The following is a 17,218-nucleotide window of genomic DNA, read 5'->3' on the forward strand; positions in this document are numbered from 1 at the left end:
TGTCTGAATTCTTCCTGTATTAGGACAGGCAGTGAGTTCAGGATTTGCATTTTGGGAACAAAAATGATTCTAAGGTTTGTATTCACATTCTGTTAATATCTTTGTGGAATGAAATTAGAGGGGTTAGAAATGTTAAATTGACTCTACTTGTAAAACTGGCCTTGTGATCCATTTCCACAGCTGAAAAACTAAAATCTTACAAACATATAAAGATTATTTCACCATCCCTTTTTTCTTTCTTTGACTAACAAACAGGCACCAACTTGTTTTTCTTTTGCTCAAATGAGCTTTAAGGATTATTTTCTACACAGGAAATATGTATGACAATGTTTAGTCCATTAACCATTTTGTGTAACACAGAAGTATTCATTCTTAGCTAATATTTTATTTTTAAGTTCTACCTGTGAATTATATTTGAAGAGGTCATCAGTAAATATATCTGTGTAGTTCTTTATAGTTTCAGAGCGTCTTCATGTATATATTTTGAGGTAATTCCTCATAGCAAGCTCCAGAAGTAGACACAGATCCAACTGATACTTGTGAGAAACTGAAATGCAGATAGATTTCAGTTTGCCGGGGCGCCTGGGTGGCTCAGTGGGTTAAAGCCTCTGCCTTCGGCTCAGGTCATGATCTCAGGGTCCTGGGATCGAGTCCCGCATCGGGCTCTCTGCTCAGCGGGGAGCCTGCTTCCCTCTCTCTCTGCCTGCCTCTCTGCCTACTTGTGATCTCTCTCTCTCTGTCAAATAAATAAATAAAATCTTTAAAAAAAAAACAAACAAAAGAAAACAACAAAAAAAAAGATTTCAGTTTGCCCATGAAGATTGATGGGGGGGTAGGGTTTGCCCTAAGAGACGTCGGTGTGCTGAATTTGAAACAGTGTCATACTAATGTAATATTTACTAAACATTTAAATGGAACAGAATAGATTGTCTAGAAGTAGACCCTTGTATATATGTGATGGATGTGGTGGCATTTTTATGTTCTTTTTAAATTTTAAAAATTTTTTTTCCTGTTTACATAAAAGAGGACTTTGTGAAATTGGTTAACAGTTTGGAGAAAAACTTTTTAAAATTTTAAAATTTTTTTTCCTGTTTATATAAAAGAGGACTTTGAGCTTTGTGCAGTGGCAGTATCATAGCCAATGAGGTTTATCCGAGGCGTGATTATTGCTAATTAAAACAGGACTTTGTGAAATTGGTTAACACTTTGGAGAAAAACATGAAAGCTAGATACTTAACTCATTGGTATATTAAAACAAAATGGAGGAACAAATGTTTTTTTAAAAATACACAACTGAGAGTAGCTAAATGAGAATTACTCTATGTTGGTGAGAAACAGCTTTCTAAGCATGATAGCAATGGAAAGTGTTAGGAAGGAGATTAGTAGATTGGATTACTTCTAATTTTCAAACTCCTATGTCAAACAAAATAAACAATGATACATTATATGGGCAAGTGAAAAAATTAGGTACAAAAAATGTCAGAATGCTTTAACTGATAAGCATTTTAGACACTAACTCAATGATAGAAGAAAACAGCAACCGATATAAACAAATAAAACAAATATAAAGGGCTAATACATAAGTGGAAGAAAGGCTTATTCTCACCAGCAGTCAAGGAAATGCAAACTACAATGGAGTAACCTTTCTCCTATTGAATTGATAACAGTAATACTAAATGATGATTTTCAGTATTACTGAGTTGATCCAGCTGATGCTCCATATAAAGTGCTCAGAGTAGAGGCCACAGTTCAGAGCAATGTGTGTCAAGAACCTCAAAAAGTAGTAGTTATTTCTAATGATATACATGACTGTTGCTGAAACATTATTTACGGGAACATATCATTAGAAACAAATGTCCAACAGCAGAAATGGTTAAATTGAGGTACCTCTGTAATAAAGGATTGTCTAAAGTAGTGCTATTTAAAATGTGGGGTTTGGATTAGCAGCATCAGCATCACCTGGGAATCATCAGAAATGCAAATTGCCTTGGGAGCAGGGCTCAGCAGTCTTCTAACAAATTCTCCAGAGAGCTTTTTGTACCAGAGAACTTAAAGTGGTAGGGATTTTGAGGTTGTTGAGGAATTAGGTGGTTTGGAAAGTTTGTGGTTTTTTCCTCCTTTTTCTTTTTTTTAATCCCCCTTTGGTTTTAATTAGGTCAGGTTTATTTCTTTGGTACTAGACAGAAGAAAATGGAAGATGATACTGTGCCTCTTATTTCTTGTCGGTAAAGCCTTCCTTATTAATAGAACAATTGCTTAAGGCAATTACCAGAACCAGCTCCACAAAGCTTTTGTCTTGACTAAGATACAAGCTTCCTCTGGCCCAGCTTCAGAAGCCCTACAAATTACCAGGTGTAGAATAGCAGTTAGTAACTTCCTATGGACATATGTCAATTTATTTAGGAATTATATAAAAGTTGAATACCATTTTGTTTAATAGTTTATCTTGACAATATGATTAAGAACTACTTATAACCAGTTTTAGAAATTTGTATCTGGGGAAGGTATTTACTAATAATTTTAAGACTGTACTAGAAGTATTAAAGTTCTTTTAGTTCTGTGATACAAATTTACTAAAAGCAAGGATATATTTAATTTTTTAATCAAAATCATGGGAATATTCCTAATATAAAATGTTATTTAAAATTAAGATTTGTTGATGTAAAATTAACAAACCTGTAGAAGCTCTGAAAATAAGAGTTTTATTCAAGCCCAAGTTAGAACAGCTGGCTGTAAAACACATACTTCACAGGGAAGAAAATGCTCTGGGGAACGAACAGTTTTTACAGGGTTGTATACTTTTTGACATCAAAAGATTATAAATTAGGATATAGGGAGGAATCACAGGTTTTAACATCAAGGAATATACGGAGTAGAAGCATTGATCAGTGTCTTAAGGACAAGATGGTTTTCTGTTAGCCACTCATTTATAAAGCAGTTGTACAGTATATGCTTGGTGAGCCTTAAATCAGGCTTCTGGATTAAACAAAGTTAACATACAGTCATGCTGACTCAGAAAGAAATGTGAAATGGCCTCTCTTGTATCTCAGGCCTTTAGAGAGTGTTTTCTCTCATCAAAGTCTATACTTCTGAAATTAGTAGGAGAGTTCTGGATCACAAAATATTTCAGTTTTTTAATATAAGAGTGAATTAACTGAGGTTTTTGCATCATCTTTATCACATAAAAATGCCCCTACTCTTATTCCTCTGTAGATCTTTTATAGTTAGAATGTACTAAAAATGGTTAATAATTAGCTTAATTTAGACAGGTTTATATTCTGTGCTGTATAATGCTATTACTAAAATATCAAATATACATTTGAAATCACTATTACAGTGTTCAAAATTTGGACAAGTTATGACCTATAATTTGAAGAGTTTTAAAAAAAATCCTACTGCATAGTCATTGTAAATGATTTCATCTTCACTTAAAAATAATAAACAGCTTTATAATTATTTTTATGTATAGTTCACTATGCAGAATTCATTTTTAATATCCATAAAGCTGTTTGGTAACAACTTTTTTTAGAGTGTCTTCCATCCATTAACTTATGCTTCCAGAATAATTAGGAAGCTACTTCATTGTTGGGTTGAAATTTTAAAAAGTTCTATGGTTTTTTGTTTTCAACAGATTCCTATCCATAATGAACATTTTTTCTGTCAAAGCTTTATTTCGATTTAAAAAATATTGCTGTGGGCACATGGGTGGCTCAGTCGGTTAAGCGTCCAGCTCTTGATTTTGGCTCACATCATGATCTTAGGGCTGTGAGATTGAGCCCTGCATCACCCACCTTGTGTTAGGCATTAGAGCCTGCCTAAGATTTTCTTGCTCTCCCTCTGCCCCTATCTTCCAAATAAATAAATAAAATTTAAAAATTGCTGGATTTGCAACTTTCTTTACATGGAAAAGTTACAAGCTTTTTTTGATATTGTTAACTATGTATTTGAAATGAAATATGTCTTAATGCTGAAAAGGTAGCTTGATCATACTTTCCTAAAAATAAGTTAGATACTTTGCTCTAAGGCAATATTTTTAGGCTGTTATTTAGAATTTTCTTTGAAGAATGACACATGTCTTTGGTTGACCATTGAAATATTTGGCATATCAAATATATACAAAAAAGAGTACAGCCCTGTGTGGTATTTAGGGGCTTAATAAATCTTTACATGTTAGGTATGTCTTGGGCTAAAATGCATAAAACCTTTTCAGATTTCCAGTATGTACCTATGTTTACTTAAATACTTGAAATGTATAGGTATGTTATTTGTTCTCCCTCGCCCCCACCTTTTTTTTTTTTTTTTTTTTTGTCTGGATACAGTATTTTTATCTCTTCTATGAAAAGGTAGGGCTTTCTAAGCCCCTCCTGTTCTTTAGGGGGCCTGGGATGGAAACACAAATGTCAAGGTTGGGATAGTCTCTGTGTGTTGGGGATGAGTTAGAGGCAACGACTGCCCAGCAGTTAACAGATTCTCTCTTCCTCTTGTGCTCTTACTAGAGCTGGTGGTCCAGGGGTCTCTTTAAGACTCCTTGGAGGTCATGTGGACCTTAAGGTCCTCCACTTGGTTTCTCTAGCTAATTTCATTGTTACACCAGGAAATGAGCTAGACAAAATGGTATTTGAGGTCAAAGCCAGTCCCAGCATCAAAGATGAAAGAGTAGGGGTTACTATTAAAGTTTCAGGAGACAACCCTCTGATGCTTGTTTCACTACCTTCTTGATGTCATCATTTCTGGAGGTTTTCTCCAGGTGTCAGGTCAGATCTACAACTGACATGTTGAGAGTGAGGACATGGAACAACATGCCAGGGTGCTTCCCATTCAGCTCAGGGATGACCTTGCCTACAGCTTTGGTAATGCCAGTAGAAACAGGGATGATCATCTGGGCAGCCCATTGGCTATAACACTACAGCTTCACAGAAGAGCCATCACAGTCTTCTGGGTGGCACTGATGGAATGGACTGTGGTCATGAGTCCCTCCACAATGCCAAAGTTGTCATGGATGACTGTGGCCACAGAGGCCAAGCAGCTGGTGGTGTAGGAGGCATTGCTGACAATCTTGAGGGAGTTGTTACACTTCTCATGGTTCACACTCATCACAAACATGGAGGCATGAGCAGAAGGGGTAGAGATGATGACCCTCTTGGCTCTACCCTTCAGGAGAATTCCAGCCTTCTCCATGGTGGTGAAGGCACCAGTGGACTCCACAACAAACTCAGCACAAGCATCACTCCATTTGATGTTGGGAGGATCTCGCTCCTGAGAGATGATGATGGGCTTTCCATTGATGACGAGTTTCCTGTTCTCAGCCTTAACTGTGCCATTGAGTTTGACATGGGTGGAATCATACCAGAATATATAGACCATAGAGTTGAGGTCAATGAAGGGATCATTGGTGGCAATGGTATCCACCTTGCCAGAGTTAAAGCAGCCCTGGAGATCAGACACCAGTCCATCTGAGACTTGACCTTCACCCTGGTGTCTTGGGAATGCAGCTGGCACTACACAAGAAGACATTGCTCTCTGTCAAGGGGGGAGGAGTAGAGAGCCTGTTTTACTTTGTTCTTACTATGTTAGGATCACATACCTTTGGTTATATAGGATGAACTGTAGGTGCCATACACAGTTTACATAATACATGAAATTAATACTCCCTTTTCTCTATATTCTCTAAATATTATTTTCAGCTTATGAAAAATCTTTTCAATTTCCCATCTTCAGTCTATTTTTAAAGTTGCATGTTTTTGACATTTCCAGTTTATTTACTAGAGAAAATGGCAATTAAAGAACAGTTTTATATTCTTAATACTATTCAATTATGGAGCTCAACTGCATCCTGGGAAAGAATGATGTAGAAAATAGACTACATTGGCATGACTAACCTTTTAAAAAGAGGGAGTACAGGTCATCAGTACCTGACAGAACTAATTATAGTATATGAAGCTAAGCTTGAAACTTTGATGCTCAGTACTTTAAACATGATAATATAGTTGTTCAGTATTAACAGAGCATATTTTAGTTACAATTATATAACATTTCCACCCAGGTACAGCAGGAGATTATCTAGTTAGAAATTTAAACTAGTTCGTATAAATCAGTCACTTCAGTTGAAACTACCCAACAAGTCCTAAAAAATGGAGGAAAATGATTTCCCTCACCCCTGAAAGGACTCCAAAACTACCAAACGGCATTATTAGAGGGAGTTGAAATTTAATGGATTTTTCTGTTTGGTTTATTTTATTGGAAGATCTTTTAGATGGAAAGGTGCATTATTGGATTGGTGCAGGATAAAATGTGTTGAGGTGTTTTCAGGAGGGAATTGGTAGTAAGAGAACGAAGGTTCCTAGAATAAAATTCTGATTCCTATCTCATTTCCTGTTTCTTTGTATGTTACATATATTTCTTTGTGTAGACATTTTTATTTTATCAGTCTTTTGAGGAAAAAAATACTGCAGCCTGTTGGAAGTTGGTTGTAAGTATAAAATATTAAAGCTTTGAGAGAAAAACTGACCAAACAGTAAAATTTCTTGTAATTTATTCAGGCTTCTGGATCTTCATATGTTGTTCTGTAGGCTTTTGTATTTTCTGAATAATTAGTACAGTTTGATACCAGATTTCACCAGTAACATTAATTTACCTACATGGATTTTTCTTTTTCGATATTTCCATAGACAGTTACCTTATTTACTTTTGAGTTTGTTTCATAACAGACTTTGATCTAGCTTAACACATGCTGAAGCTAAAACCACTTTTGTAAGGCAAAGTCTTTCTCTGTACTTCTCCTTTAGGTGCTTTCTGATGGACAGTAAAAACATGCATGTTACCATACAAAGTTTTACAATGGTGTGACAGTATTTGAGGGGCCAGCAATTAAATAGATTGAAATACATTATTTCAGCTAAAATTCAAGAAATACATGTGAGGCACAGTTGATGAAAATTTGACATTGTGTCAAAGGAGGTTTACTTTCTCTTTTATCATGTAGACAAGTCTAGTGTTCTTGACGTTGCTGCTTTAAAGTTGGGGAGAATATTATTTTAGATACTGGGATACTGGTAAGTGGATTACTTATTCACATGGATTCTATCATGTTTTGTTAATTATATGTTTAATCTGAAAAAATTAGAACATCAAATTTTTCTACCATCCATTGTTAGAGTCAAGACACTAAAATGAAACTAGAGTTCAGAATTTAAAACACTTTTATATCTTCTGTTATAATTAAGACAGTCTGGAATAAATTGCAAACTAAAAATTTACTGTTATTTACTGTCATTGCTTTATTTAGTCATTCGTTAATTCACAGAAAGTTATTACACGTTTCCCATATTTTGTAGGGGGCATTTAAAAATATAAAGATGATTAAGACACAGTGCCTTCCTTCAAATAGCCACCAGGTGAGCAGGGGGAAAATTAGTAAGTGCCTAGATCTTTATAATTTAATATGGCAGTTGCTGTGCTCAGGGTTCTTTGCACCCACAGATCAGAAGCTAAGTGCCCTGTTAGGAAAGGGCCCCTGGGATAGGTATGCTCTGGAGATAACTTGTGAACTCTTAGAAGATGATAGAGTTTCTCTCTCAGGCCGGAACTGAATTGAAGGGGAGAGAATGGTATGTATAAAGGGTTAGTAGGCAGCATCAGATAGCATGAGCACTCCAGAGACAGATTCTTCAAAGGAAGTGGGATGCTGAGAGCCGAGGAACTTTGTGTTGGCTCTGAGAAGAAGTAGAGAACTTTTTCCAGAAGTCCCTGCACTTACCCAAGCAGTTTTTAATACTCACTACACTGATCAAATATTCGAAGACCTTAACATGAGAGGATTTTTAAGGCAATTCTGTCATTGAGTTAACTAATGTATACTGAGTGCTTGACATGGGCTACACATCTCACCAGTTGTTTTCCTTTAAAAGTTCTCTCCCTGTGTGCTCAAAGTTGCTGTTTAAATTCACATCTAAGAGTAAAGGAAGAGAAGCTTACTATGATCCTCTGATATGGTGGAGAAATCTGTATCCATGAACTTGCCAGTATGAGACATACAGGCAGTGTGGTTCCTTCCACTGAAGCACTCCTTTGTGATTATAATCCTTTGAGATTATAACTAAAGCCCAAGCCTTGGACTTGTCAGTCCACATTCTCTCCATTAACCACAGTGAGAGAGATGTACAATCAGGTAAGGGGGAAGGGTTCTAAGGAGCTCAGACATGCATGCTGCCTTGACATTCACATGCTGCTTGTCAAATCTTTATTATTATTTTTTTTAACAAAGGTTTAACCTAAAACATTTTAGGATCTCCTCCTCCAATTAATACGTATTAAAATTTGGAGTAATTGGAAAGATAGACTTTCCCACACTTTCTAGGATTACTACTAAGTGTTACTAAATATATTTCCTGATACTATTGTGCTGTTGCTTTTTACAGACAACTGGATGGCAAACCAGAGAGGCCTTCAGTAACGTATGCAACATATCGAGGCCCCAGGCAAATCAGGAAATATTTGAAGCACCAGACTGCATTGGAAACTGTGACTCCCTTGGACAGAGAAAATGAAAGTTCTGACTCTAGTACAAGCATCCATATTGGCCCTGGAAGCGAGACAGAGGCAAGGATGGCATTGTCATTGTCATCAGCTAGCACAGACGTATCTGTGAAAGGACATTTGATCGAAGGCCTTTTAGAAGACTCTGATTGTAGTGAAATAAATCTTAACACAGAAAGCCATCTGACAAACAACCCAGAATTGCCCAATACTGCTTTTTCTAAGGATGTTTTAAATAAAAATGATCCTGGGGGACCTGTGAGAAGTAGGTCATTCCCTTCTTCTGGGACTAACTCCAGCTCCCCTGTTACAGAATCTGACTCACAGCACCATTTAAATGGTGCACCAGTTTCTCAGACTGACAAAAATTTGGTATTATGTTCAGTGTTGTTTACAGGAAGTAACGGTAGTAAAATTCCTTCCAGTTCAGATTTTCAGGGGGTAACAGAAACTCCAGTGAAGGAAGCCAGCTCGGTGATGAGTGATGGGACCTTGGTGCAAAGAGAACATGTTGAGCCTGTGAGCCCTGCTGTTTCTGACTTCTCTTGTAGGAAATCTGATGGGAGCAACACTACCAAACAGGGAAGTACAGATTTGCCGAATTCAAATAAATCAATTAGGCTTGAAGATCCACAGTTGCCAGAGAGTAAGTGTTCTGACAAGCAAACCGCAGACAACTCGGCAGAGCAGGCTGCCAATCACACCAGTATCCCCACTCTTCAGAGAAGTGCTGTGACAGAACCTGTATATGAAGGAGACAGATTGTGTGCTCAAGACTCACAGAAAAAACTGGCTGCTATAAGAATCAAACAAGAAACAGAAAGCACCTTGGTTGGTGAACCCACAGCTTCAAGTCTCGTAAAAGCTCCAAAAGATAAAATTGAGCCATTACCCAAAGATACTGACCAGTTGTTTGTAACAGAAGCCAAAAAGCCTGATTTTTGGCCACATGGCAAAATGTCTCACGTGGTTAGATTAAATCAAAACAACCCTGCTTCTGTAAAACAGATCAGTGAATCAGCCATTGTAGCATGCTTAGAAAGTAAAATAGCACCTGAACTGGATCTTGAACCTACCCGAAAGCACATTTCAGAATCTCTTCTTGATTCTGAGAGTCTTCAACAAGCCAAAGCATCTCCTGGTGTCAGAACATCTCTTACCCTTGATTGTAAAAAATCAGATTTAGGTATTTCATCTCCTACCTTTGTTTCCAGAGTTCCAAGAAGCAAATTAGATATTCCTGTTTTAAAGGACGAATGTTCTTCTGTGCTCCCTGAAACAGGGGATGTCAACATTGTTGGTATTTCCATTCAGCCCGGTCAGTGTCAAGAAGAAAATGTGGCAAATCGTGCTGAGGCAGCAGATGGGAAGAGTCTTTCTGCTTGCCTTCATCTTATGCATGCCTCTGCAGCTCTAGAATCCAAGGACATTCTTCCTGAAGGCGAAAAAGGCCAGTTTCCACTAGATCTTAAAGCCAGAGATGTTCGTGTAACTAGAGCAGACTCAAGATTGGAGTCTGAAAGCTTCTTCAAGGACCACAGTTCCATTTCATTTCAAGACCCTACTAAAGCAGAATTGATGCTTTCAAACACAAGACCAAGTAAGAGCACTATAAAGTCTTATTCTCTTTCCTTGGAAACCAAACCTGACATTGCCAACATTTTATCAAAAGTGGAAGTTGATGGTCAGAACAGTGTTCCTATTGAGCTGCATTCTGGAAGAGGGAACACTATAGCCCTCTCCAAGATAGCTGTTTCCCAAACAGAGCCCAGAGACATTTCTCAGGATAAAATTTCTTCTCCATTTGAAGTTACAGATCTTCCAGGAAAGCTTGTTTTATTGAAATTAAGTTCCCAAGAGGTTGAACAGAGCAAAAGTTATCAATTGATGGACTGTAAAGAGAGCAAAGAGAAGTATTCATTTTCTGGCCCTGAAGAGAATTGTCAAACTGAAGTTTCTCTTCCTGCCTCCAAATACCAAGGTATTCAGGAAACAGAGGCAGAAGCCCTAGTTTATCTTCCTGCTTTTCCCAAAAGTAATACATTTGAGATTTTACCTCCTGTTCCTAATGAAAAAGTCACTAGGCAAATGGCACAGAATTATGAAGCTAGTGCTTGTGTATTTCATCAATCTTCAGATATTTGTGGGACTAGAAAAATGTCTGGTTTCTCAGAAATGGCAAAACTCAGCCTAACTAGTGCTTCCCCACAATTCCAAGAAACTGACAGCACAAAAGTAAATTCACCTTTTCTGGATTCTGATAAAAGTTCAGAAAAAAATGCCTTTGCATCTGAGGAGTCACACTTTCATAATGCTCCTGTGCTGAAATCAGAAAAGAAAGCCTTATTTCATAGAAAGAAAGCAAATCCTCATTTCCTAAGTGATAGTATTGATAGCATGTCTTCCTCCAGTAACTCTGAAGAACTTAGCATAGTTTTAAGTTCACATAATCCCCCAAATAATTTCAGTTCTGTAAAAGTTACCATGGATGCCACACATGAAGGTGCCCCTTTAACTAACCTGCTGTACCCTAAGAGCTCTTATTTGGAATTGGAAACACCTGTCCCAACAGGGTCAGAAGTGACCCCATTTCAGAAACATTTTGGGAATCCTACTGGGAAGGGATCTCTTGATTTTCCAACTGCTGCCCAATTTGGCAATCCCACGGAAGCAGAGACTGGGGCAGTTGCTGGGGCTCCAACGTCAGTTAACAGCTCAAGCCAGCAGTGTTCTGAAGCATCTGCTGAGCACATAGAAGCGAGGAGGAGAGCACATGACCAACTTTTGGACCTCAAAAGTGGTTTACTAAAAAAGGCTGATACATTGATTAGTGAAATTTTTACCTCTGTCAGGGAAGAATTAAAATCTAAACACATAGTTGCTACCTGCCAGGAGCATATAGCCACAGACGGCGTAATGAATCCAGGTACTCCGAAAGAAGACATCCCTGAGAATAACCCATCAGAAGGGACACTGACAGGGACCCAATTGACAGAGCATTTGGAAGAGCAGGGTATGGAAAGCAGGTCAGCTGTCCAAGGGGAAGAAAAGGTCTGTGTTTCACCTACAGCTGGTGAGAAGAAGCTCCTTTTTGATTCTGATAGAATGAATTTATCTTGTTTGTTAGAAGATCAAGCTAGGGAATTAGTCAATGAGATTATTTATTCAGCCCAAGAAAATTTGACAAATGATCCTTTTGAAGATACTAAGGATACCTGGGATTCTGAACTTCAGGATAATACTTCAGAAATTCTGAACAGTGATAGTGTTAAGCCACACGATACATTAAGGGAGTTCTTGGTGTCCGAACAGGCAGTAAATCAAGGCACGTGTGAAATTAGTGAAAATAAAGTATTAGGTAGGTTCTTCTCCGTAAGTGACCTAGTTAATGACCCAGAGTCAACTAAAGGAAGAGAAATTGTTCTCTACCAAAAGTCCCCTTTTTCTGGAAATGGAGCTGGACAGTCTGATAGTAGAAATTTGCTGAAATCAGATACTGTTTTGCTAGTGGAAGACACATGCCATACAGGGTTAGATAATAAGGTAAAAATGCATTTAGTTTTCAAAGAGGACTCTGAAGAGGAAGTGGAAATAGAGTGTGTGGATAATCACAAAACTGGGACAGAGAATACAAGGACTCTTGTATTAAATTTCAAATGGCCTCCATTTGCAAATGATGACCTTCATGTACCCGGGACATCCAAAAGCAGTTTGTCTGATAGTCTTGTGTGTATATCTGAAAAAAGCTCACTGGGACACAGTAATAAAAGCACACTCCTTACATCAGAAGTAGGGAAAGTACACAAGAAAGATACTGAAGTAAATATGGGGAAAATGGAGCTTAGACCTTCCATGTTAGAACTGGGAGAAACAAACAAAAAGGATGCTGAGTTGAATATTATGAAATATGAGGCAGTCCCTCCTATGTCAGAGATGGGAAGAGCATATGAAAAGGAGGCTGAATTAAATATCACAAAAACTGAGCCAATAGCTGACATTCTTACAGTGAGAGAGATATACCAAGTAGATGCTGAGAGGTATATTGAAAAAACTGAGGGATTACCTGCCATTTTAGGAATGAAAAAAGCTTATAAAAAGAGAGATATTGAAGGTGATCTTGGCAAAACTGACATTCTGCCTGTTATTTCAGAAGTGAAAAATATCTACCAAAAAGATGCTGAGGTAATTATGGGAAAGACTGAAATGATACTTCCCACATTAGAGATGGAAAATATTTACCAAAAGGATGCTGAAGGGGATATTGTAAAGACTGAGGTGACACCTGTTGGATTAGAAATGGGAAATATTTACCAAAAGCATGCTGAAGGTGATGTTGGCAAGCCTGGGATTACAGCGGTTGTGTCAGAAATGGAAGATCTCTACCAAAAAGGCTTTGAGGGGATTACTGAAAAGACTGAATTGATACCTGCCACATTAGAAATGGAGGATATTTACCCAGAGGATGCTGAAGGGGATATTGAGACTGAGGTGATACCTGTTGGATTAGAAATGGAAGATACTTACCTAAGGGATGCTGAAGGGGATATGGACAAAGCTGAGGTTTTGCCCATTATGTTAGAAGTGGTAGATATCTACGAAAAAGATGTCGAAGGCATCACTGGAAAGACTGTAAGACCTGTGTTGGAAATACCTTATCAGAAGGATGCTGGAGAGGGTATTAAAAAAACTGAAATGATAGAAGTGGAAGAAGCACACAAGGCAGCAGCCCCTGCCTCCTTAGAAATGGAAAAACCATGTAAGAGAGAGGCTAAAGAGATACTTGGCATGATTGTGTCCACGCCCTCTCCAAGAGAAATGGAAAGACTATCTCTACAAGATTCTGATGAGGCTCTCAGGAAACACAAAGTGTTATCCACCATGATAAACATTCAGAAAACATACAGAACAGATCTGGAATTGCCTGTTACACAAGCAGAGGCCATGCCTCCCATATATGAAGCTGAAGAAACCCCGCAAGATTCTGGTGGACAGAGTGTTGGGGAAATGGAGAGAGATCCCCCTGAGAGAAAGGAAGGCTTGATAGTGTGTGACAACAGACTTGCCTCCTCCTATTTCAGGGGATATGAATCACCGACATTAAGTAAGGATTATGAAGGCTACCCAGCTTTAGCAACGCCAGATTTTCAACCTGAGAGTACCATCGGGAAGCTAAACAGAAGATTATCTGTTACTGCAATAGATAACCAAATAAGAGATGATAATTATAGTGGTGAAAAAGAAGAATCTAAATTAGCCTTTGTTTCTCAGGATGAACAAGAAAATTCTTCCTTTACTATACTATATGAAGAACCCCTTCAAGATGAGGATAGGTGTGCTACTGCAGAAGTAAGAAGAACAGACTCTGTCTTGTTTCCTGAGACATCCGCTGACAGCATGCCTGTTTTTGCATGCGAGAGGTCTGAGAGCAGAACTGACCTCGTCCATCATTTTGAAAAGGATACTAAATTAGGTGAGACATCTGATAGTGATAGTTCAGACTCATTCTTATCAGTGGAGGCCAAAAGGTACAAAATTTATCCCTTAGCTTTGTCTCCCATTTATGAAGATGACAGTTCTCAGGAGGACGTTCTGTCCAGCGAAGTCTCTCCTGGTCACCATGGCTCCATAAAATCAAGAGAGAGTGCAAGCCAGCCCTCTTCCGTTTTATCCCTTCTACAGTCAGTATCAGAGCGTTTAAAGATGAATTTTGATGAAGACAGACAGGGAGTAGAGGAAGAGGAGGAGGAAGAAGAGGAAGAGGAGGAGGAGCCATTACATAAAGGAAGCCTGAGAACTAGGAGGAAGGAAACCTTCAAACGGCCAGACCCTTCCATGGCATTTTACCCAGATGATAGCCAGGAAAGGACTGGAATTTCTAAGAATTCATATGTAATGTCAAATGAACCTACTACCTCCACCCTGCAAGTTGGTCTGTGGCCAGAAAAGACTTCATTTCTACAAAAATCTGACCTTACTTCCAAACTACATTCTTCTTTAAAGAGTGCTTATCATCAGTATTTGCAGACTTCTAAAACCCATTCCGTAGAGAAAGGAGCCCGATTTGGTGGGATTTTTCAGGAACCAGTGTCAAAATATTTCCAAGCTCAGGACATCTCAGGCAGATTAAGCCCATTCACAGAGGTAAGTTATTTTGATTATTAGCTAGTGAAGTAGTTAACTAGTTACCTAGTGAGGTAGTGCTTTGGGTCATGAAATGATATGAAAGCTTATTAAGAAAGTTAGTGTTTTGAGGTTGTGTAAAGATTGTTTTAAAAATATATCAGAGGTTACTTTATCCTTTAATCAAAGTGTGTCATAACTCCTGTATTTTAGCTGGACTGTTAAATTGAAAAAACAAATTTGTCTACTCAGAATTTAAGAGGCATGGGGTGAAGCATGTTATTTCCTAGTTCTTTGTTAAAATTTAGTTTTCAAGCTAATTTAAGTGACAACATTCTGAATTTCTGAAGGTACTATATATGGGGAATTTGCTGCTGGAACCATTGAGCCTATGTGTCTCAGTAAAATATTTCATAATATTTTAAAATATTTTAAGTGACAGCCTCACAGTATCCTCTTACTGTAATTGCTCATGTTGTTTATACAAAGTAGGGCAATGAGCAGCCTAATTCAAAGAAAAAGCTGAATCACTATAGTTGGGAAATGCCTTGAAATCCAGCTATATGTATTCTTTGCCTTAGAAATATTTAAATGTCTAACAGAGAATATGCCCTTATGTGGGACTTTCAACCAGTAGCATGCAAGGCAAAGTCTTTTTGAAAGAAAGGGTGGGATTTGAAGAAGTGTTTCTTTGATGATTCCCCATCACCAAGTCACGTGGAACATCTTCATTGCATTACAACACACCCAGGTCCTCTTTGTCCAGCCTTGTCTCCTCATGCTCTGGTCATGTACCATGGGTTTCCTATCACTGTACTTTTCCTCAATATGTTCTCTTCATGAAAGTTTTTTTCCTTCTACTCCCTGACCCCAACCTGGCACATTGCTTTGCTTATTGAAATCCTGTTTTTCAAGGTCTTCTCCATATCACTTGCTCAGACAAGCCTTTGGGCCCCTCCCTGTGCTATCGTCTGACCTCTATGATGGTGCCATTTCCCTTTATGGCCATCACTTGGTATCTTTTTTGTGTTTTACCTGTAGTTTAACTTAGCCCTTCACTTAGAAGAGTCATGTGAATGTGATCCGTTTCCCCCTTTGTAGCTCTAAGCTTCTTGAGGGCACAAACAACACATTATTTTCCTTTATATTTGCCCTTACAGCCCTTGTAGTACCTAGAGGTGTGCTTTGCATTTAATGGCCCGTAAGTATATATGTGATAAATTAAATTTGTGAGTGCTAAGAAACTGAACTATTATATAACTTTCTGTTGATGCTTCTTAAGGCTTCCTTTTTACACTTTTATTATTTCAGAATATTAACAAACAAATTTTGAGGTGTAACCCAAGACCTGGGAAGGTAAGCCTAAGTTTCTTTTCTTGTTTGTTTGTTTGGTTTTCTTTTTAAAGATTTTATTTATTTGAGAGAGAGTGCACGAGAGAGCACGAGGGACAGAGAGGGAGAGAGGGAGAGGGAGAACCAGACACCGCTGAGCAAGGAGCCCGATGTGGGACTCAGTCCCAGGACTCTGAGATCATAACCTGAGCTGAAGGCAGATACTTAAATGACTGAGACACCCAGGCGCCCAGTAAGCATAAGTTTCTTATAGACAGAGATAAAATATGAAGAGCACAGTTATTTTAGGGGCATCTGGCTGGCTCAGTTGGGAGGCATGTGACTCTTGATCTCACGGTTGTAAGCTCAAGTCCCACGCTGGGTACAGAGTTGACTGAACAAACAACAAAAAAAGTAAGGTTACTTTCAGATTTGAGGAGTTTAAATACTTTTAACTGACATTTTTTTTAAATTTTATTTTTTTGAGATATTTATGTATGTTTGTATATATGTATGTATGTATTTGATGAAGCCTGACATGGGGATCCATCCCAGGATCCTGGGATCATGACCTGAGCTGAAGGCAGACACTTAACCAACTGAGCCACTCAGATGCCCATAACTAACTTTAAAAGGGATTATTTTACTCACAGATTTAACATCTAAAGTAAAAATTTCTTTCTGTATTTAGGATCTTTTATTTTCTACATTCTAGGACATTTTGAAATTTTAAATGCATTCTTAAAATTGGTTATTGTGCCTACTTACTGTATATTGCAGATGGTTATCTATGATCTCCATGGAAGTAAATATAAGCAAGAGATCTACTGTAGTATTCCTGATGCTACATCATGGTCCTTTCCGAATGGGGTACTGATAAAAGTTGTAAGGGGCTGGTAAGAGAGCTCTTAAAATTTTGTAGTGTGTCCCCCCCCCCAACTAAGTCTGTTTTCTTACTGTTTATGTGTTTTGTATTTTTTATTGAAGTCACATTCCCTTTTGTCTAGTTTTTGACAGAATATTTTGAAATCTTATTACTGCTTTATAATTTAATTGTTCTCTTTATCTACTGTGACAGAAAGTATAGGTTGTTCTCAGTGCTTAAAGCCAGCTATACATAACAAGACCTAATATATATATTATACACAATCAATACCATTCTGAACCTGTGCTGTTAGCAGGATAGATTTGGCAAGTTGAGTTAAAGGCGTGAGTTGAAGGAAGCATAACT

At 38.0% G+C, this 17,218-nt stretch overlaps 1 protein-coding gene and 1 pseudogene across 1 annotated transcript in view; both read left to right on the forward strand.

Moving 5' to 3' along the window:
• CRYBG3 (crystallin beta-gamma domain containing 3) overlaps window positions 1-17,218 on the forward strand; it is a 109,607-nt gene that overhangs the window by 34,698 nt on the left and 57,691 nt on the right. Inside the window, exons 4-6 of the mRNA XM_032882249.1 lie at window positions 8,418-14,676; window positions 15,967-16,011; window positions 16,768-16,883. Coding sequence (XP_032738140.1) covers window positions 8,418-14,676; window positions 15,967-16,011; window positions 16,768-16,883 — 6,420 coding nt within the window. The remainder of the gene's footprint in view (window positions 1-8,417; window positions 14,677-15,966; window positions 16,012-16,767; window positions 16,884-17,218) is intronic.
• Window positions 1,113-1,237, forward strand: LOC116882075 (annotated as a pseudogene).

This window comes from Lontra canadensis, unplaced genomic scaffold (assembly GCF_010015895.1).
Source record: "Lontra canadensis isolate GAN:19392208 unplaced genomic scaffold, GSC_riverotter_1.0 scaffold80, whole genome shotgun sequence".
Classification (NCBI taxonomy): domain Eukaryota; kingdom Metazoa; phylum Chordata; class Mammalia; order Carnivora; family Mustelidae; genus Lontra; species Lontra canadensis.